Raw genomic sequence first — 23106 nt, 5'->3', positions numbered from 1 at the left:
GGTTCATAAATTTGATTTCGATTGATGATTTTTGTCTGATTTTGTTGTCAGCACATTCAACTTTGTACAGAACAAAGTATTCAATGAGAATATTTCATTCATTCAGATCTAGGATGTGTTATTTGAGTGTTCCCTTTATTTTTTTGAGTAGTGTACAAACAAACCAGAAAATTAAGACATCCCTCCTGACCATTGGGAGGCAGTATTCACTGCTTTTGTCACACCTTGCTTGGATTACAGCAACATCTGCTATGTTGGAGTAGATGAGGTTTCACTTCCAGGAAACTGCAGCTGAAAAGCTTTTAAATGTCTTCTCTGCTTTCAGACAAGACTTCATCCGTGTGTGTGTTCAGGTGTGTGTGTCATGACATCATCAGCGAGGTGTCGGTGGATGATTGATTTAACAACACTCAACATGAAAACACACCCCGCATGTCAAGGCTAATCTATGCTAATCTAATGAGAGGCAACACAAAACTGTCCGCTGCAAGGGAAGGGACACACTGTGTGTCCTCGTGTGTGTTATCAAAAGAGTGTGTAGTGAAGAAGGTTAGAATTAGTTATAAACCCGTCGAATCAAATGATCGCCACACACATTCAATAACAGACAGGATGACACACACACACACACACACACAGACACACACACAAACACTCAGCAGAAGTGTCCATGATGTCAAACATCATGTTAGTATCCAGTTAAAGGAAGCTGACACCAGCTGATCTGTTTAAATTGGGTTCTGAATAGCGGAACACTGGTGTTTTTGATGAGGTTCTGATGTGGTTCTGATGTGGTTCTGCCACAGATATCAATAAGGACAATGGATAAGATGAGATGCATCAGGCTGTTTAATTGACAGAAGAATAATTAAACAGTATAAAACAGGCAGAACATAGCTGATCTGAGTGTGTCTGGAAACAAGCTTGTGTATGTAAATGTATGTACACTGCCTGGCTAAGAAAACAGTCGCTACCAAAAAAAAAAGGTCACACACTCTAATATTTCGTTGGACCGCCTTTAGCTTTGATTACAGCACGCATTCGCTGTGGCTTTGTTTCGATAAGCTTCTGCAGTGTCACAAGATTTATTTCCACCCAGTGTTGCATTCATTTTTCACCAAGATCTTGCTTTGATGATGGTAGAGTCAAAGCCTTCTCCAGCACATCCCAAAGATTCTCCATGGGGTTAAGGTCTGGACTCTGGTGGCCAATCCATGCGTGTGAATGATGTCTCATGCTCCCTGAACCTCTCTTTCACAATTGGAGCTCGATGAATCCTGGCATTGTCATCTTGGAATATGCCCGTACCATCAGGGAAGAAAAGATCCATTGCTGGAATAACCTGGTCATTCAGTTTATTCAGGTAGTCAGTTGACCTCATTCTTTGAACACATACTGTTGCTGAACCCAGACCTGACCACCTGCAGCAACCCCAGATCATAGCACTGCCCCTACAGGCTGGTACAGTAGGCACTAGGCATGATGGGGGCATCACTTCACCTGCCTCTCTTCTTACCCTGATGCGCCCATCACTCTGGAACAGGGTAAATCTAGACTCATCAGACCATATGATCAGTTCTTAACCCAGTTTTGGTAGTTTCTGCAATCTCCTTTATCCATGCCAATGATTTGACTCTTCTGAAACAGACATCTTTTCCACGACCACAGGATTTGTCTTTCGACGTGGTTGTTTAAGAAATGAGAAGTAGCTTATTGCACCAGTTGGGGTTAATAACTTGTTGCCAGCTGAAACATAATCGCCCTTGCAGCAACTTATATATATATATATATATGTATGCTGTCGCTGGGCAATACAGACTTTCAGCTCCGTCCAAAGACATTTTCGATGGGTTCAAGTCTGGAGACTGATTAGGTCACTCCAGGACCTTGAGATGATTCTGCAGAGAAGCATCCCTAAAGAATGATGTTTCCACCTCCATGCTTCACAGTAGGGATGGTGTTCTTGGTGTTGTCCTCAACCTTCTTCTTCCTCCAAACACAGCGATTCGAGCTTACTCCAAAAAGCTCTATTTTTGTCTCATCATGACCTTCTCCCATTCCTCCTCTGGATCATCAAGATGGTCACTGGCAAACTTCAGACGGGCCTAGACATGCGCTGGCTTGAGCTGGGGGACCTTGCATGCGCTGCAGGATTTTAATCCATGGCCGGGACAAAAACCACACTGCTCCTCCTGTAGCCGAGATTCGACTATCGGCCGGACTTTCCTCTCCAATACCCTGGCGTAGGCCTTACCAGGGAGGCTGAGGAGTGTGATCCCCATGTAGTTGGAACACACCATCGGGTCCCCCTTCTTATGTAGCGGGACCACCACCCCAGTCTGCCAATCCAAAGGCACTGTCCCTGTCCGCCACGCAATGTTGAAGAGGCGTGTCAACCATGACAGCCCCACAACATCCAAAGACTTGAGGTACTCAGGGCGGATCTCATCCAACCCCGGAGCCTTGCCACCGCGGAGCTTTTTAACCACCTCGGTGACTTCATCCTGGGTGATGAAAGAGTCTAACCCCGAGTCCCCAGCCTCTGTTTCCACCACGGAATGCGTGATGGCAGGATTGAGGAGATCCTCGAAGTATTCCTTCCACCGGCCGATAATGTCCCCAGTCGAGGTCAGTAGTCTCCCACCCCCACTGTAAACAGTGTTGGCGAAGCACTGCTTCCCCCTCCTGAGGCGCCGGACGGTTTGCCAGAATTGCTTCGAGGCCAACTGGTAGTCCTTCTCCATGGCCTCACCGAACTCTTCCCAGGCCCGAGTTTTTGCCTCTGCCACCGTCCAGGCCGCGGCCCGCTTAGCCTCACGGTACCCGTCAGCTGCCTCAGGAGTCCCACAAGCCAACCACAGCCAATAGGACTCCTTCTTCAGCTTGACAACGTCCCTTACTGCCGGTGTCCACCACCAGGTTCGGGGATTGCCGCCGCGACAGGCACCGCAGACCTTATGGCCGCAGCCATAAGGTCGGACTCTATGTCTCCAACATCCCTCGGCATCTGGTCAAAGCTCTCCCGGAGGTGAGAGTTGAATACATCCCTGGCCAAGGAGTCCGCCAGACATTCCCAGCAGACCCTCACTATGCGCTTGGGCCTGCCAAGTCTGTCCGGCTTTCTCCTCCTCCAGCGGATCCAACTCACCACCAGGTGGTGATCATTGGACAGCTCAGGCCCTCTCTTCACCCAAGTGTCCAAAACATGTGGCCGAAGGTCTGATGATACGACAACAAAGTTGATCATTGACCTCCTGCCTAGGGTATCCTGGTGCCAAGTGCACTGATGGACACCCTTATGCTTGAACATGGTGTTCGTTATGGACAATCCGTGAGTAGCACAGAAGTCCAATAACAAAACACCACTCGGATTCAGATCGGGGAGGCCATTCCTCCCGATCACGCCTCTCCAGGTGTCACTGTCGTTCCCCACGTGGGCGTTGAAGTCCCCCAGCAGAATAATGGAGTCCCCAGGAGGGGCACTATCCAGCACCCCCGACAGGGACGCCAAGAAGGCCGGGTACTCCGCACTACCACTCGGCCCGTAGGCTGAAATGATAGTCAGAGACTTCTCCCCAACCCGAAGGCAAAGGGATCCTCTCATCCACTGGGGTAAACCCCAACACGAGACGGCTGAGCTGGGGGGCGACAAGCAAACACACCCCAGCCCGCCGCCTCTCCCCGTGGGCCACTCCAGAGTAGAAGAGAGTCCAGCCCCTCTCGAGGAGATGGGTTCCAGAGCCCACGCTGTGCGTGGAGGCGAGCCTGACTATTTCTAGTTGATATCTCTCAACCTCCCGCACCAGCTCAGGCTCCTTGCCCCCCAGCAAGGTGACATTCCACGTCCCTAGAGCCAGCCTAAGCATCCGGGGATCGGGCCGCCGAGGTCTCCACCTTCGTCCGCCGCCCAATCCTCTTTGCACTGGTCCCTCACGGTTCCCCCTGCAGGTGGTGGGCCCACTGGGGGATGGTCTCGCGTCTCTCGTTCGGGGTTGGCCCGGCCGGGTCCCGCCAGGAGCAACCCAGCCACCAGGCGCTCTCCGACGAGTCCCGACCCCAGGCCTGGCTCCAGGGTGGGACCCCGGCTCCGCCGTACCGGGCGACGTCACGTGCCTCGATTTTGTAGTCGTCATGAGGGGTTCTTCAACCGCTCTTTGTCTGACCCGTCACCTAGAGCCTGTTTGCCATGGGAGACCCTACCAGGGGCATTTAGGCCCCAGACAACATAGCCTCTAGGATCATTTGAGCACTCAAACCCCTCCACCACGTTAAGGTGGTGGTTCAAGGAGGAGATGTCGAAAAAAAAAAAAAAAAAATTTCATTGACTAAATATGTAGCGCATATTTAGTCAATGACATGTACATTTATTTTTTGACATAAATGTACATGTCATTGACTAAATATGCGCTACATCCGCTGTCTCATCAGGAGCATGTCCAGGCGTTGTAGGGAGGTCATACAGGTACGTGGAGGCCACACACAATACTGAACCTCATTTTGACTTGTTTTAAGGACATTACATCAAAGTTGGATCAGCCTGTAGTGTGTTTTCCACTTTCAATTTAAATTAAATTAAATCATCTTTATTGGTCATTGCACATGTACATTATAACGAAATTTGTCCCCTGCATTTAACCCATCCCTTATAGTGGGCTGCCATTGTGCGGTGCCTGGGGAGCATTCTGGGGCTAAGGGCCTTGCTCAGGGACCCAGAATGGTAATCTGTGGGATACGAACCTGGACCCTTGTGTGCTCTCCGGAACATAAACCTCCTGTTCTAACCACTAGGCCACCACTCCCCCTTTTGTGTGTGACTCCAAATCCAGGCCTCCATTGGTTAATAAATTTGATTTCGATTGATGATTTTTGTGTGATTTTGTTGTCAGCACATTTAACTTTGTACAGAACAAAGTATTCAATGAGAATATTTCATTCATTCAGATCTAGGATGTTACTTGAGTGTTCCCTTTATTTTTTTGAGCAGTGTATATATACAAAGTCATAAAATTGGTGTGTATGTGAAAATACCAACCAACCTGCTCTCTGACCGGCCTATGCGCTCGTGTCTACAATAACAAATTCATAAATCTTTCCTCACGCCAAGAAATTTTCTTTATCTAAACATGTTCCTGGACAGACCTTCCATGCATGTAAAACTATGAATGGTTTTACCTCCTAATGTCAACTGGTTTGATTGATTAGTTCAGTTTTTATAGAAAAAACACTGAAATCAGTCAGATCAAAACTAAAGAAGCCAGAATGAACATCTCAGATTGCTGTGATGTTTAAAATCAGGTAACCGGGCAGCTTTAGCCCATCCCACCACAACCACCACTATTGTTCTGCACACATACTCATAGGGCCCAATCAGGGATAGCAATCTCGTATCTAAAGGGTGATGATTAGAGAGGTTAGTTCTCTAAAATGTTACCATCAGGCAGAGAAAGTTAGGATCAACCAGTTAATGGTCATGTGACACATCAGCTCTCAAGTGGAGGGTAGTTTAAAGTAGGAAATAGGCTTGGGTGTTATTAAGGTCAAAGGTCAAGCAGGTTACTTACAGGTAGTAAGTGTAGGAGTGATAATTTCTTCGTCTGAATGGTAGGGGCGAAGCAGAGGGAGGAATGAAATGGTGGGAAAGAAAAGAAAAACAGAAAAAGGAAAAACAAGATTAATGTCTGGTAGAAAAACAAACAGAACAGATGAGTTAAACTATCTGTGTGGAGGTGTAGGGTTGAGCACTGTGGACTGGCCGGTACAAAGTGCCAGTCAGAGGGGAGGGGACTCATTAGGTAATAAGTGAGATGAAAACACTGAGGGACATTTAGCCAGTTCAGTCATTAATGAGGTTCTACCATTAAAAACACTGATCTAGGGCTCAACCAAGGTTAGCGTCACTTTGCATTAATCTGAAAACGAAACCAAAGAAAATGAAGCTGATGAGAAGGTGAAGTCACTCAATAACAATAAATCAATAACATAAATGTCAATGAAGTAATCAAGTGAGGAAAACCTAAACAAACACAGAACGTACAGTCTGTGTTCAGTCACGAAGTAGATTTATTTAAAAAACTTTCTGTGATCATCAGTACCTAGTGGAGTTCCTCTGGGCTCTGTTTTCAGTCTTCAAACATTTTCAGAGTTAAATGTTTTCTTCCATCACAAAAGATTACAACCAGATTATCCAAAGAGCAATTTCATATTTTTTCTCTCAACACTTAGAGCACTTCCTACATTGAGCATCCCAAGCCTTTAAGAGTTCCAGGTGTTATATTGTCTCATTGTTCCTGCAAACATGAGGTCTCAAGGTGAATGTTGTAATGATTCTCTCATGATCTGTCTCAGTGTTTTGCATTTGTTTACTTTTCCCAGTTAGGTTTTCCCCATGTCCTTAGATTTATTTTGTTACTTGTTTCTTTCTAGAGTTGCTTGTTATATATGTTCCTTTATTTTTAGGTTTATTATTCAGTCTAGTTCCTCGTGTCCCTGTCTTCCCAGCTAGTTTATGTATTTAGATTCTTCTATTTCTTGTGATTATAGTTTTCCTAAGATCTGTTTCCCTGGGATTAGTGTATTTTTTTCTTGGTCTCTGTGTTCCCCTGCACCTGTAGCCATAAAAGCCTTATCTCCCTCAGTTACCTGCAGCTTGTCCTCAAACCTGTTCATTATTCTTCTAATTCCCTTTCTCATTGGTTTATACTCCATGTCGCTCAGTATATTAGCTTCCTGTTTTTCATTGTTCTTCGCTGATTCCTCACGTTAACTACCCTTGTTGTCTTCCCGAGTTCCTCCTTGTGGTCTGTTTTCTGTTTGCCTCCTGAACTTGTGTTTTGGATTTCCTGCCTGAACTCCGTACTCTGCCTGCCTGTAAGTCTGTATGCTATTACAATAAAACTCAAACTACTCACCATGCAACCTCCTCGCCATGTTCTGCATTCCGGTCCTACCTCCAAACCCACGACTTTGACAGATTCCTGTTTTGGTATCAAAATTCTCCTGCAGTCTCTGTTAGTGACAGAACTCCTGGCAGGCCAGTCCAGCTGCTATACCCTCCTCTTCCTCAGCCAGGATTTGGAATGTGGTTTTCCTTTGTCTTGGTGAAAAATGCATGGACGATGCTCCAGAATCTCCTCTGTACTTTGCGGGTCAATGCTGCCATCGCAGAAATGTCAATAAGCTTAGGCAATGGCACTAACACCAGCCCATACCATGATCTATCATCCTACCATCACAGAGCCAGACTGCAGGAACTGGTTGCTGACAACAGGCCAGATTCTGCTTTTCCAACAAACATCTACCCAGAGAAGCTGACTCCTCCGCTGAGGTTTCCATCAGTATCTAGAGCTGGACCAAGGTTCTCCCAGGTAATCTCTGCTCCATGTGGTTCTTAATGGTTCTTGATGCAGACCCATCTGAGGGATTGGAGATCACTGCCACCCAGCTGAGGTAGTTCCCTGAAATCCCTCCATATTGTTTGATGGTTTCATGATGATCTGGTTTGTAGATGTCAAACTGGACATCCTCTGGACATTTCTTTCACTCTTCAGATAGTTTTGCTGCTGCAGAACCAAATCTGGACTCCTGTCACCTGTATGTGTCCTCCATCACAGCTATGTTCTAATGCTTCCTAGAAACTCAATATACCCGATCACAGCTTCACAGCTTCTGCATTGATTTAGGTCGAAGCAATTTAAAGAATTTCATTAGGTTTTTTATTTTCCATCCCTATGTTTTCCTGATTTGATTGTTGGGGCCCCAGCCATGGGTTACAACATTAAAGGCCAGTAAGAACTTTTTTGGAACTTTTAAAATAAATCGCATTAACCTATTCCTAACACAGCCCAAGAAAAGGAGGAGTCAGAGCTGGAATCTCTGACCCAGGGGTACCTTCTCCCCTCCGCTTGGCCTCATTCCGGCTGTGGACAGCAGCTAATGGAGGGACCAGAGCACACGTTAGCTGGAAGCCTTGAAACTCGCGGGCGAGTCACGCTTCTACTTCAAAGAATGCTTGGGTCCAAAAGTAACTACGATTGTATGAACAAAGTTAAGTAATGAATTTGCTGTTCGAGTATCCGGCACTCATTCATAAAAAGGGTGTAAAACGATAAGCATGGCTTGACTTATCTTGTGAGGCCTCCAGAAGCAGCCCTAATTGAAGTGGATTCCCCCCACGGCATTGCACGCCTTCCTGCGTGCACGTCCAGGAAGCTAGAGCTACCCCGCCACATTGAAGGTCATTAAAGGAGCCGATTGTGCCTTTGTTGTACAGTTCAGCTGGCCCAGCTAAAAAGGTGATCCCTTACAGCTACTGAGGTTAGCTGCAACGCCAGTCCCTTTAATGCCCCCACGTGGTTGACCAGACAGCTTCGCTTCCCTCAACACGTCGCCCGGAAACCTTTTCCTCAGCACGGTTCACGTAAAAGGTAGTGTTTGGGCAGAGATTAGATTAGAGTGAAATAATCTGAATAATGTTTGTTTCATGACATTTGTTTTTTGTTTGTGTTGAGAAAACTCAGCTAAGTGCTAGCAGACTAGCTGCTCAGCTAATGCTGTGTTCTGTGTTGTGTTCTTAAAGTTAAGACAAAACTTTATTTAAAGGGTAGTTTTTAAACACAGATCGGCCATAACGCACCGTCCATGCTTATGGATTTTGATCCTTTTAATGATAGTATTTTAAAGGTACACGTTTGACTTTAATGAGCTACAGGCTTTCTTTTCTTAGCTTCAACCGCTAATGGCTAAGGTAACACGTGACTTATTAAGAGTCACGTTTAGTAAGACTCATTTATCAAGAAAGGTTGTTAGTTTCCAAACTAGGAAAATAATATTTTCTTATTATTTTACTAAATGTGGCAGCTAATTAAACACTATTAAGAATTAGTCATCCAGAAGGTTGGTTTTATTCAGAAAATCATTCTTTAAGACATTATTTTACTAAAATTATGATCTTGCATAGTGAATGGTTGTTTAAAGGTATACCAATTATTGTCTAAGTTAGTTCCAAGACTAACTTAACTTCATCTCCAGGTTCTTCAAGATAATCCTTGGTTCTCAGACATAAATAAAATTGCATGGTAATGTTGCATCACTTTATTGGTCATGGCTTTCAACCCTCTTTGATCAACTTGTTCATATTGTACATAGCCAGTCTTTCATTCTGCTTGGTAGTTTAGTTGGATTGTTTTAGCATAGTAAAGAGTTTGTTGATTGCAATATGTTTGACTTATTTTTGGTTATAAATTCTTGTTTTTTAGGAAATTGTGTGAATTCATTCCATGTGTGCAGAGTTTATGCTGTTCAATAATGTCAGAGCTTGGCTCCCCTCTTTCACTATTGTCCTAATACCACCGGCTTATTGGGCTGGTATTCATTGGACAACCCTTAACAGACCAAATTATTATTTAATAAAATATTGAAATATTAATATTAAGTAATATATTCATAATAATAATCACAACATGATGTTTTGAACACGCTCTTAGTGGTAACACTGACATGTAATCATACAGTTTATGTAGCGGTTTGTGTTTCTGAATGGTATATTTGGTCTCAATGATATTTCCACACATCCAAATGAGAGAGATTTCAGGAGTAAACATCAGATTTGTGATTGGAGAACATGCCTCAGACTCTATGGAAGCAAATCGTTACCATATTTCAAATGAAAAAGCATTTTCAGAAATGCTTTTTCATTTTAAGAATGTGGCTGCGTTATTTGACACATAAATAAAATTAGTAATCAATCATCCTATTTCCATTTTCTTCTTCACACCTGCACATTTTATGCCATAATCAAAAAGAAAACAAAGCAGACATTGCTTTTTCGTTTTCGTGGTCTGCCCGTAAAGTACTGCCCAGAACTAGAAAATGAAAAAGCATTCCGAGCTGCGGGCGCAGAAGAGTGACGTCAGCAGCCGCTCTTCCTCAGCTCCCTGCTGACCGAGCTACCCATCTTGTTCGGTGGGAGGCGCTGTACACGTCTGCATTGCATTACATTGCAAACGTGCCGAGAAATTGATTGAATTGCAGCAGGACCGAGCTCAGTTTGTGGCAGTGACAGGAAGAACTGGCAGTTCCGCCACAGCCTGCCACCGAAGCTGACACCGGAACTGCCACAGTCTGCCGCAGGGTGGCAGGGGATTCTGCGAGGATGCCAGAAGGTGCCAGACCGGCCGTAAAAGCTTGCCAATGCGGTTGCCGCTGTTTTTGTGGAAGCTGATGCTGATTATCGGCAAATGGGTTGTCATTATTGTTATAGCCTGTTACCTTTACATAATGATGTCATTATTGATTATTATTTAATAAACAGCTTTAGACCCATAACATAAGGTGATTGTATTTACTTGACATGGAAAATAAATAGCACTATGTGTTTGTGTGACGTGTTGAAAGGATGACGAAGATTTATTGCACAAACAGCCAGTGTATTATAGAGCATGAGCGGCTATTCTGAATCGTCACTCACAGAAAATTATAAATAAATGCTTAAAAACACGCTGGATGTCCCAGGCCATAAGGCTGCCACCAGAACTACCAGTTCTTCCTGCCACTGCCACAAACTGAGCTCGGTCCTGCTGCAATTCAATCAATTTCTCGGCACGTTTGCAATGTAATGCACTGCAGACGTGCACAGCGCCCCCTACTGAACAAGATGGGTAGCTCGGTCAGCAGGTAGCTGAGGAAGAACGGCTGCTGACGTCACTCTTCTGCGCCCGCTGCTCGGAATGCTTTTTCATTTTCTAGTTCTGGGCAGTACTTTGCGGGCAGACCACGATAACAAAAAAGCAATGTCTGCTTTGTTTTCTTTTTAATTATGGCATAAAATGTGCAGTCATGAAGAAGAAAATGCTAATAGGATGATTGATTACTAATTTTATTTATGGGTCAAATAATGCAGCCACATTCTTAAAATGAAAAAGCATTTCTGGAAATGCTTTTTCATTTTCAAATTTTACATTTCAAATTGAATTTTGGTATCTATTTGCTGGGGTACATTTTGAAAAATAAATCTCAAAAGTATTTTTCTTTTTCATTTTAATTAAGTGAAAGAATGTGCAGTCTTGAAGAAGAAAATTAAAATGCAAATAGGATTATTGATTACTAATTTCATTTATGAGTCAAACAATGCAGCCACATTCTTCAAATGAAAAAGCATTTCTGGAAATGCTTTTTCATTTGAAATATGGTAACGATTTGCTTCCATAAAACTCATCCTTTCATCATTTTCTTCAGTTATCTGTGATCCTTGTTTGTTTGTTTCTGATAAATTGAAACAGGAGCTCTCAGATAAATCTGCAGCTTTTTAAAGAAGAGGCAGTTTTTCAAAACCTCAAATCAAAACTGTGATGCCACCAACATGAAGCAGATTGAGTCCGTTAACGAGGTGATTCTGGCTGTGAGGACAGAATGTTTTTCATGTTAGGAGTGATGGAGTCTTCTTGCCCTGCAGTATGCAGCCTCCTGGTGTAATGAGTCTGACCTCCGCTTGGTCACAGAGTGGAAATCAAACGTACCCCGTCGACATTAAAAACCTCATTAGAGACTGAACAAGCGCCTCGTTTCTGCGTCTCTGTAACATCAGGAACACAGATCAGAGCTCGATAGACCCGACAAGCAAACCAGACTTACATTGTACCCCCCACACACACACACACACAAAGAGAAATGTGTGTTTCTTGCCTTAAGCCATTGAGCTTGAGGCGACTGAGAGAAAAAATATAAAACATTCTTTCATCTAAATTTCTCTCTCATCTCCAATGTTCTCCAAACACTGAAGCTTTCTCTGTGTGTGTGTGTGTGTGCAGGATAAACTGTGTGTATGCATCAGTGTGAGGGTCCCGGTGGGGTTGTGTGTTTGATGTTGGAGACTAAAGTCAGTCCAGATACAGTTTAATGGTGATTAGTGCAATCTGCTCCATTATTCCTCCTCATCTTCCTCTCTGTCACTAAGAGTGGGGATGCTGTTATGTCTTTGATGTCCTGTCGTCCAGCTGCACTCAACTTCCACAAAATACCAAATAACCCCAGCATCAAATCATGAAGAGCCCCTTTTCCTCATTTTTATTTCTGCGCCACAATATACAGGTCCTTCTCAAAATATTAGCATATTGTGATAAAGTTCATTATTTTCCATAATGTCATGATGAAAATTTAACATTCATATATTTTAGATTCATTGCACACCAACTGAAATATTTCAGGTCTTTTATTGTCTTAATACAGATGATTTTGGCATACAGCTCATGAAAACCCAAAATTCCTATCTCGCAAAATTAGCATATCATTAAAAGGGTCTCTAAACGAGCTATGAACCTAATCATCTGAATCAACGAGTTAACTCTAAACACCTGCAAAAGATTCCTGAGGCCTTTAAAACTCCCAGCCTGGTTCATCACTCAAAACCCCAATCATGGGTAAGACTGCCGACCTGACTGCTGTCCAGAAGGCCACTATTGACACCCTCAAGCAAGAGGGTAAGACACAGAAAGACATTTCTGAACGAATAGGCTGTTCCCAGAGTGCTGTATCAAGGCACCTCAGTGGGAAGTCTGTGGGAAGGAAAAAGTGTGGCAGAAAACGCTGCACAACGAGAAGAGGTGACCGGACCCTGAGGAAGATTGTGGAGAAGGGCCGATTCCAGACCTTGGGGGAACCTGCGGAAGCAGTGGACTGAGTCTGGAGTAGAAACATCCAGAGCCACCGTGCACAGGCGTGTGCAGGAAATGGGCTACAGGTGCCGCATTCCCCAGGTCAAGCCACTTTTGAACCAGAAACAGCGGCAGAAGCGCCTGACCTGGGCTACAGAGAAGCAGCACTGGACTGTTGCTCAGTGGTCCAAAGTACTTTTTTCGGATGAAAGCAAATTCTGCATGTCATTCAGGAAATCAAGGTGCCAGAGTCTGGAGGAAGACTGGGGAGAAGGAAATGCCAAAATGCCAGAAGTCCAGTGTCAAGTACCCACAGTCAGTGATGGTCTGGGGTGCCGTGTCAGCTGCTGGTGTTGGTCCACTGTGTTTTATCAAGGGCAGGGTCAATGCAGCTAGCTATCAGGAGATTTTGGAGCACTTCATGCTTCCATCTGCTGAAAAGCTTTATGGAGATGAAGATTTCATTTTTCAGCACGACCTGGCACCTGCTCACAGTGCCAAAACCACTGGTAAATGGTTTACTGACCATGGTATCACTGTGCTCAATTGGCCTGCCAACTCTCCTGACCTGAACCCCATAGAGAATCTGTGGGATATTGTGAAGAGAACGTTGAGAGACTCAAGACCCAACACTCTGGATGAGCTAAAGGCCGCTATTGAAGCATCCTGGGCCTCCATAAGACCTCAGCAGTGCCACAGGCTGATTGCCTCCATGCCACGCCGCATTGAAGCAGTCATTTCTGCAAAAGGATTCCCGACCAAGTATTGAGTGCATAACTGTACATGATTATTTGAAGGTTGATGTTTTTTGTATTAAAAACACTTTTCTTTTATTGGTCGGATGAAATATGCTAATTTTGTGAGATAGGAATTTTGGGTTTTCATGAGCTGTATGCCAAAATCATCCGTATTAAGACAATAAAAGACCTGAAATATTTCAGTTAATGTGCAATGAATCTAAAATATATGAATGTTAAATTTTCATCATGACATTATGGAAAATAATGAACTTTATCACAATATGCTAATATTTTGAGAAGGACCTGTATATGTGTATATTTTACATTGTAAATATGTACAGGGGTTGGACAATGAAACTGAAACACCTGGTTTTAGACCACAATAATTTATTAGAATGGTGTAGGGCCTCCTTTTGCGGCCAATACAGCATCAATTCATCTTGGGAATGACATATACAAGTCCTGCACAGTGGTCAGAGGGATTTTAAGCCATTCTTCTTGCAGGATAGTGGCCAGGTCACTACGTGATACTGGTGGAGGAAAACGTTTCCTGACTCGCTCCTCCAAAACACCCCAAAGTGGCTCAATAATATTTAGATCTGGTGACTGTGCAGGCCATGGGAGATGTTCAACTTCACTTTCATGTTCATCAAACCAATCTTTCACCAGTCTTGCTGTGTGTATTGGTGCATTGTCATCCTGATACACGGTACCGCCTTCAGGATACAATGTTTGAACCATTGGATGCACATGGTCCTCAAGAATGGTTCGGTAGTCCTTGGCAGTGACGCGCCCATCTAGCACAAGTATTGGGCCAAGGGAATGCCATGATATGGCAGCCCAAACCATCACTGATCCACCCCCATGCTTCACTCTGGGCATGCAACAGTCTGGGTGGTACGCTTCTTTGGGGCTTCTCCATACCGTAACTCTCCTGGATGTGGGGAAAACAGTAAAGGTGGACTCATCAGAGAACAATACATGTTTCACATTGTCCACAGCCCAAGATTGGCGTTCCTTGCACCATTGAAACCGACGTTTGGCATTGGCATGAGTGACCAAAGGTTTGGCTATAGCAGCCCGGCTGTGGAGCTCCAGACGGACAGTTCTGGTGGAAACAGTTGAGGTGCACATTTAATTCTGCCGTGATTTGGGCAGCAAAACTGTGCTCTTACCCTGCTAATTGAACCTTCACACTCTGCTCTTACTGGTGCAATGTGCAATCAATGAAGACTGGTTACCAGGCTGGTCCAATTTAGCCATGAAACCTCCCACACTAAAATGACAGGTGTTTCAGTTTCATTGTCCAACCCCTGAATATTCTGTAATGCAAAAACAAAACCAAAGAGCAAAGTGTACCGGAGTCAAATTCCTTGTTTGTATGTACGAACTTGGCAAATTAGCTGATTCTGATTCATATTTACATGTTCATGTTCAGTGCAGCAGCACCTGCCTCTGTGACCAGGTCTGCTGGGTGTTTTAAGGTAAAATAACGTAAAGTTGTTGGTAAAACAGAAGGAGGACATAGAAGTATGTGGAGATAATCTAAACTCACCATTTAAGTCAGTTACTTTGATTGGTTCCGATTGTGCATAAAAAGGCTTGCTTATTTACAAATTCTCCACCAAATCATTCCAGAGGTGTTTCTCCACCCAGACTGAAGCTTTACTTTGATTAAATTGTATTATTGAAAGCTATTAATGCCCAAAGACTCCAAACCTAGAAAAAATCTCCCAACAGAAAAACAGGAATCGTGATTCTGACCTTTTCTTCATCAGCAGGATGACTCCTAAGAAGATGATGATGAAGAGCAGGATTCCAGCGATGGATCCAGCGATCTTCACTGTGTGATCTGTCTGTTTCTCCTTCTCTGGTTCTGGTTTCCTGGTTGCAGCTCCTGAAAATAACAACTAGTGTTTACTACCTATAATTAGTTAACCACTAAAATTCTGATCAACATTAACATGCACAAAACCCCAAAACATCATAAACTGACACTAACTAGTTGACTCTTCAACCACTGACCAACATTAACCAACAAGAATTAGTTAACTAAACCACTGACCACCAGTTACAATCTGTACCTCAATAACACGTTGACCTCACACGTCAAGTAAAAGGTCCTGCTGAAACTGAATCATTCAACCAGCATGACCTACCCGTAAATGTACCTGAAACCCCATTTAGCAAATAACCAGCATGACCTTGACTAGTACTAAAATATATTTAACTTGTTTAAGCTCTGCTGAAAGTCACTAATGATATTCTTATGGCCTCAGATAATGGACTTGTGTCTGTTCTGGTTCTGTTAGATCTCAGTGCTGCATTTGATCCAGTCGACCATAATATTCTCTTAGAAAGGCTGGAATATGCTGTAGGGATCAGGGGAACAGCGCTAGGCTGGTTTAAATCTTATCTGTCTGACAGATTCCAGTTTGTTCATGTAAATGATAAATCATCTTTAAACTCCAGGGTTAATTGTGGAGTACCACAGGGTTCAGTACTTGGGCCAATTCTCTTTACTATATATATGCTTCCAATAGGTCAAATTATCAGGCAGCATAGGATAAATTTTCACTGTTACGCTGATGATACTCAGCTTTACTTATCCATGAATCCTGATGAACCCAACCAGTTAGATAGACTACAAGCATGTCTTGAAGATATGAAAACTTGGATGACTTTAAATTTTTTGCTTCTAAATTCAGACAAGACAGAAGTTGTCGTCTTTGGACCGGAGTCTTTAAAAAAGAAACTGCTTAGTCAATCACTTAACCTGGATGGCATTAAATTGACCTCGGATAATAAAGTAAAGAACCTTGGTGTTAACTTTGACTAGGACATGTCATTTAAATCCTATATTAAACAGGTTTCTAGGATTTCCTTATTTCATCTCCAGAACATTGCCAAAATTAGAAATATCCTGTCCAGGAGTGACACTGAAAAACTAGTCCATGCATTTGTTACTTCAAGGTTGGACTATTGTAATTCTTTACTATCAGGATGTCCACAAAATGCAGTTAAAAACCTTCAGCTGATTCAAAATGCTGCAGCAAGAGTTCTGATGAAAATTAAAAAGAGAGATCATATTTCTCCTATTTTAGCTTCCCTTCATTGGCTCCCTGTTAAATCCAGAATAGAATTTAAAATTCTCCTCCTCACATATAAAGCCCTTAATGATCTAGCTCCATCATACATCAGAGATCTGATTGGTCCATATGTTCCTAACAGAGCACTTTGTTCTCAGACTGCAGGTTTACTGGTGGTTCCTAGAGTCTCTAGAAGTAGAATGGGAGGCAGATCCTTTAGTTATCAGGTTCCTCTCCTGTGGAACCAGCTCCCAGTTTTAGTCCATGAGGCAGACACCCTGTCTACTTTTAAGGCTAGGCTTAAAACTTTCCTTTTTGATAAAGCTTATAGTTAGAGTGGCTTAGTTTATCCTGAACTATCTCTGTAGTTATGCTGCTATAGGCTTAGGCTGCTGGAGGACATAATGACCACTTTCACCCTCTTTGCTACATTCTCATACTACTCTCCAATTTTGCATTATTTGCTGTTATTTCAGCTTTTAACTTTGTTCTCTCTTTTCTCTTCCTAGAAGCTACACCTGGCCTGACTCTGTGTCTACCTGTGACACCTTTCTGGAGAGGGGTATCGTCCGAGCTTCTGCTGGCAACAACTTAATGCTCACCTTCTACAGATGATCCACATGGCCCTGTCTTTTAGTGTTTAACCCTTTCTCTCTCCTAGACATGGATACTGATTGAGCTTCTACTGTGACTAACTCTATGTTCTCTCTTTCAGACTCTAACCTTGAAAACTGGATCAGAGTTTATCTGTTCTTTCTTTCTAGGTGAAACGACTAAAGGAGCTACATCCATTAACATTTACTTTTCCTTCCCATAGAAAGTACTCCTGGATCAGTGCTTCTTTGTTATTTTTGTGTCTCTGCTCTGTTCTCCCAAACCCCCAGTCGGTCGTGGCAGATGGCCGCTCACACTGAGCCTGGTTCTGGTTCTGCTGGAGGTTTCTTCCTGTTAAAAGGGAGTTTTTCCTCTCCACTGTCGCTACATGCATGCTCAGTATGAGGGATTGCTGCAAAGTCAACACCAGTGACTGTCCACTGTCTCTACATGCTCATCCAGGAGGAGTGAATGCTGCAAGTCACTGACTGGATGCAATCTGCTGGGTTTCCTTAGATAGAAAAACTTTTTATCCAATTTGAATAAATAACTGAATCTGACTGAACTGTTCAATGGTTACGATTAATTGGAATGTATGAACCTGACTGTTGTGAAGAACCTTGAGACGACATTCAATTCAATTCAATTCAATTCAATTCAAAATACTTTATTAACCCCAAAGGGAAATTAAATGTTGTTGTAGCTCATATTATGAAGGTTTCTTCAAAGAGTCGTTGTAGATGCTGATGGCTGTGGGCAGGAAGGATCTCCTGTAGCGCTCCGTCTTACAGCAGATCTGAAGAAGCTTCTGACTGAAGACACTCTGTTGTTGTAGGACAGTCTCATTAAGAGGATGCTCAGGGTTCTCCATAATGTTCTTCATTTTATGAAGAATCCTTCTTTCCACAATGATCTCCAGAGGTTCCAGAGGAGTCTCCAGAACAGAACCAACCTTCTTTATCAGCTTGTTGAGCTTTTTTAAGTCCCTGGTTCTGATGCTGCTTCCCCAGCAGATGATGGAGAAGAGATCACACTTTCCACAACAGACTTATAGAAGATATGCAGCATCTTGCTGCAAACACCAAAGGACCTAAGCTTCCTCAAGAAGTACAGTCTGCTCTGTCCCTTCTTGTAGATGGCTTCACAGTTGCATCTCCACTCTAGTCTGTTGTCCAGGTGAACACCGAGGTATTTATACTCCTCCACCACCTCCACTTCTTCTCCCATGATAGAAATAGTTTTTGACTTATTCCTGTTTCTCTTAAAATCTACAATCATCTCCTTTGTTTTAGTCACGTTCAAAATGAGATGATTGTTTCCACACCATGCCACAAAGTGGTCCACCACCTTCCTGTACTCAGCTTCTTGTCCATCTCTGATCCACCAACAACTGCAGAATCATCTGAGTATTTCTGCAGATGACAGGAGTCTGTCTTGTACTGGAAGTCTGAGGTGTACAGAGTGAAAAGGAATGGTGAGAGTACCGTCCCCTGTGGTGCTCCTGTGCTGTGAACATGTGTTGTGAATAGGGGCTATATAAATAAACTGAATTGAATTATTCAACCAGCAGTAACTGCCTTCTAATACTAAAAATATTTATGGTCAAATGTTAATAATGTAAACATTAACCAGCATTAACTACACTTAACTCGTTAACTAACTAACAAAAGCTTTAACTTATGTTGAGCTTTTTAAACAGTAATAAAACCCATTTAATGACTGTTACCCTGAACACATAGGCCAGTGTTAACTGATATTAACCCGGTTTAACAATTTCCACATGATGTTAACCCTGTACCCATTAACTAGTATTACTAAACTCTGATTAGAGATCAACAAGCAAGGAGACAAACAACATGACATGAGGCTGCACACTTTTACAAGCAGAGACCAGTCAAACCAGTTGTTGAAACCAGTTTGTGATGCTGAGCTGCAGATGTTCTGACTGACGAAGACCACACTGACATCGAGGAAGGTGGGTATGAGTGCAGAGTTCTTCTCCCCTGACTATAATGTGATGGGATGTCAGTGTGCTGAGAAAGCCATTACCCTGCTGTGTGTGTGTGTGTGTGTGTGTGTGTATGTGTGTCCAGGTGTAATATCCTTGCAGGCATCCCGGTAGATGAGAAACGTTCAGGACAAGACGTTGCTGCTGAGTTCTGTAATGTTTCATTTTTCCAATCAGAAACTGACAACAGCCATCAGTCACTCAGTGTGAGAGACGCTGTCCTCAGCCTGAACTGCAGAAGACAGTCTCCATGGGGACATTTCCACATTTCAGGACAACTGGGACATTGTGGAGGCACAAAGGACAACTGTGGAGACGCCTCTGTACTGTGATGGCAGTTATAACTGTAATGTTCTCCAGGGTGGGAGACAAAACCTGGTCCAGGTCTACCTTTGCCTGGAACAGAACCGATACCGAGTTAGAACTGGCCAACTAAGGAAAACAAGGTAAAACCGTTTAGTTTAACACAGAAAGAACCATGACAGTGTGATTATAGGAGGAAGCAGAAAGTGAAAGAACTGGAACAGAGTCCAGTTGGGCCAGTTCTGGTGGACAGAGCCAAAGTGGTTCCTCAAACAATAGGATGGGTTATTTTTCCTTTTGTTTTCAAGGTCAGACGGCTCCTTATTCAGCTTCCCCTTCAGTATCAGTGTTTGATCACACACACACACACACACACACACACACACACACACACACACACACACACACACACACACACACACACACACACACACACACACACACACACACACACACACACACACACACACACACACACACACACACACACACACAGGGTGTGATCCCTCAGAGGCAGAGAGCTCCTGTTTTTTTCAGTTTAAAGGCTATCAAAACACTTTGAAGACAGAATGTATCCCTGTGTGGATAATTCACTGGTTCACTTAGTGTTTCTGTGTGTGTGTGTGTGTGTGTGTGTGTGTGTGTCGCAGCAGGCTGAAGAGAAGTTGTTTTCATGTAAAAGCGAAGCTGTGTTGTGCTTCAGGGCTTCAGCCCGTCACACTGAGTGGGAGGTGTGTGTGTGTGTGTGTGTGTGTGTGTGTGTGTTACAGAGTTCACTGAGTGTAAGCAACAGTGTGTGTTGTGAGTGGAAAGTTTCCACCCTCGGGCTGGTAAATATTTAAATGTAATTTTGAGTGAGCTATGGATCAGTGTGTACATCCACCGGTTCTCTCTCTCTCACACACACACACACACACACACACAGTTAGGTCCAGATTGAGACGCGACAGATGTTAGTAAAGTGCTGTTAGTGCTGATTGTGTTTCCTGCCACATTGGACATCATAACTAAGCATTGCTTCTCCTTCTTTAGAACCTTCTATCCTGAAGTTCTTCTTCTAGCTTTGAAAACCTACTTTGCTGCAGTTCTTCTGGCTTCTAGAACCTCCTGTCCTCCAGTTGCTTTTCTAACCTTTATAATATTCTGTCCTGTAGCATTTAAAGGGTTTGCTAATTGAACCAGATTTAAATGAATGGATAATCAGCAACCTCTTGTCTGACCTGATGAGGTCATTCAACCATTTTAATCCAGAGTGTTCAATCAGAGGAACAATAAAACAGCACAGTGGGTCAGTAGGTTCTGAAGAGTAGTATTAGGAAACACTTTAAAAGGTTTCTGAATTTAAACGTGGGCCTACTAGAAGGAAGTTTTTCTGAGAAACCATTTCAACAAATGTGGATGTTCGATTGATGTTGGTGCTTCAGGTCGGCAGCCGCGGGGTTCTGGTGGGGTGGATGCATGTGCTGGGGACAAGGGCGGGGTGGTGTGAGGGTCACCCATCAGCTGCTGTATTAACACGGATGTTCGCTGCTCCTCAGACCTGAATGATGTGACTGTTAAATGAAAGCCCATCCATCTCCTGAGAGAATTCACCTCAGTCTTGCTAACTGCTGTTTACATCCCAGCGGATGCTGATGCTAGCTCGGCTGTTGGACTTCTACATAGCAGCATTAGCAACCAGCAAAGCTAGCACCCTGATGCTGTATAGATTATCTTGGGAGACTTCAATCATGTGGACTTAAAGACCTGGGGCCTCACGTGTGAAGCGTGCATACACACAAAAACCTTGCAGACGCAGCATTTTACGCACAACTCGGCATGTACCAAAATGATGTTCAAATCTGATGTTTGTTCATGACTTTGAGATTTTATGGTTTTAACCAGAGCAATGAAACTGAATCACATTCAGCCTCAGTAACGTAACACACCTCAGAAAATGATGGAAATAACCTCAGTTGGTAGTAAACTGTGAAACTTCCTCTGTTTCTGTCACCTGTAGATGGAAATGCTCATCAATCTGAGGAGCAGAAAATCATCTAAGGGACACTTTCATTCTCACTGAGAATAAAACCGTGTCGAATCAGCAGATTAACTCCTAACAAGTCAAGTTTGATGGTTCCTAAGGTGGACCAGCTGGAGACAACCACACATGTCCATAAATAGCTGCTAAAGTTGCTCCTAACTGTGGAACGATGGCAGCTTTGGTTCAGCTGGAGGACATCACCAATGGAAGAAGTTGGAAATCCTACTGACCTGCTGGGACATGATGATGCATGGTTCATCAGCTGGTTCAGATTGTCCAGGACAATCATCTTGGAGCTCTGCATGGAGCTGGCCTCAGTGGTCCAGAGGGAACCCAGGAGGAACCGTGGGTCTCCGGTACCAGTTCCAGTTCTCACTACCCTGCGGTCCTTTCAACCGGAGCTTCTCAGAGGGAGCTGACTGACAGGTCGGGTATTTAACAGTCATCCCTGAAACGGGCCATGCCAGCCATATGGGTCGGCCTCATCCAGATGTTGCTCAGATATAGAAAGTTCTCCTAAGCTGTGGTTCTCATTGCAATGAGGAGCTGATTTCTGAATGTCATCAGAGCTACAGACTGGACCCATACTGCTATAAGGGCCCCATCTGGAAGTCAATATGTTTTAGTGAATAGAAAACATCTTCATTCAATAAATGTGGAACCTATAGGTGATGCGCAGCTGTGTCTCATTAATGCAACGATGGGCTCCTCAGCTCATGATTCCTTTATACTATAATAATAATTCTAATTAATCTAGCAGGCCAGTTTGGCCACTTGTCAGTATTTTTATATCCTGATTATGTCCCCTCAGGAAAACTGCCTCCCAACAGCCGCAGGACCGCTTTGACAGGATCAACTTGGAGATTTTTGAAGACTCAGACAACTATAAGATCAACCTCAGTGCTGACAGTGATGCCTCGCAGCACACAGCAGCCTCACCCTCACTGTGGAGGAGGCATGAGGTGAGGCGCAGTCTGCAGGCTGTCAAGCTAAGGAAGGCTGCTGGACCCACTGGTAATCCAGGACAGGTGCTGAGGAACCTTTCCCTGCCCCAATCTACTGTTCCACCATGTCTGAAATCCTCCATCTTTGTCCCCCTGCCTAAGAAACCCCACATTTCCAGCCTTAATGACTAACAGCCAGTTGCTCTGACAACAGGGTCGTGAAATGCAGGAGGAGGACCTGACCTTGGAGCATGAACACCTCTGAGCTGCTGAAGAAGGCCCAGCAGACATTTCCTGAGCCTTTTTAGGAGAAATAACAACCCGCAAAGACTGCTGGTATCCTTTTATTGCTGCTCTATTGAGAGCATGATGACCTACTGCATGTTCTCTGTTTTTTTCTCTTCCTAGAAGCTACACCTGGCCTGACTCTGTGTCTACCTGTGACACCTTTCTGGAGAGGGGCATCGTCCGAGCTTCTGCTGGCAACAACTTAATGCTCACCTTCTACAGATGATCCACATGGCCCTGTCTTTCAGTGTTTAACCCTTTCTCTCTCCTAGACATGGCTACTGACTGAGCTTCTACTGTAACTAACTCTATGTTCTCTCTTTCAGACTCTAACCTTGAAAACTGGCTCAGAGTTTATCTGTTCTTTCTTTCTAGATGAAACGACTAAAGGAGCTACATCCATTAACATTTACTTTTCCTTCCCATAGAAAGTACTCCTGGATCAGTGCTTCTTTGTTCTCTTTGTGTCT

The 23106-nt window shown here is 43.7% G+C and overlaps 1 protein-coding gene across 1 annotated transcript in view; it reads right to left on the bottom strand.

Moving 5' to 3' along the window:
- LOC124858044 (receptor-type tyrosine-protein phosphatase mu-like) overlaps positions 1 to 23106 on the bottom strand; it is a 174168-nt gene that overhangs the window by 62071 nt on the left and 88991 nt on the right. Inside the window, exons 18-19 of the mRNA XM_047349761.1 lie at positions 15152 to 15284; positions 5562 to 5594 (exon numbers count right to left, since the gene is read on the bottom strand). Coding sequence (XP_047205717.1) covers positions 5562 to 5594; positions 15152 to 15284 — 166 coding nt within the window. The remainder of the gene's footprint in view (positions 1 to 5561; positions 5595 to 15151; positions 15285 to 23106) is intronic.

Source organism: Girardinichthys multiradiatus, chromosome 21 (genome assembly GCF_021462225.1).
Source record: "Girardinichthys multiradiatus isolate DD_20200921_A chromosome 21, DD_fGirMul_XY1, whole genome shotgun sequence".
NCBI classification, from domain to species: Eukaryota; Metazoa; Chordata; class Actinopteri; order Cyprinodontiformes; family Goodeidae; genus Girardinichthys; species Girardinichthys multiradiatus.
Note: the sequence above shows the minus strand (reverse complement) of the source record. Positions and strands in the feature narration are given on the sequence as shown.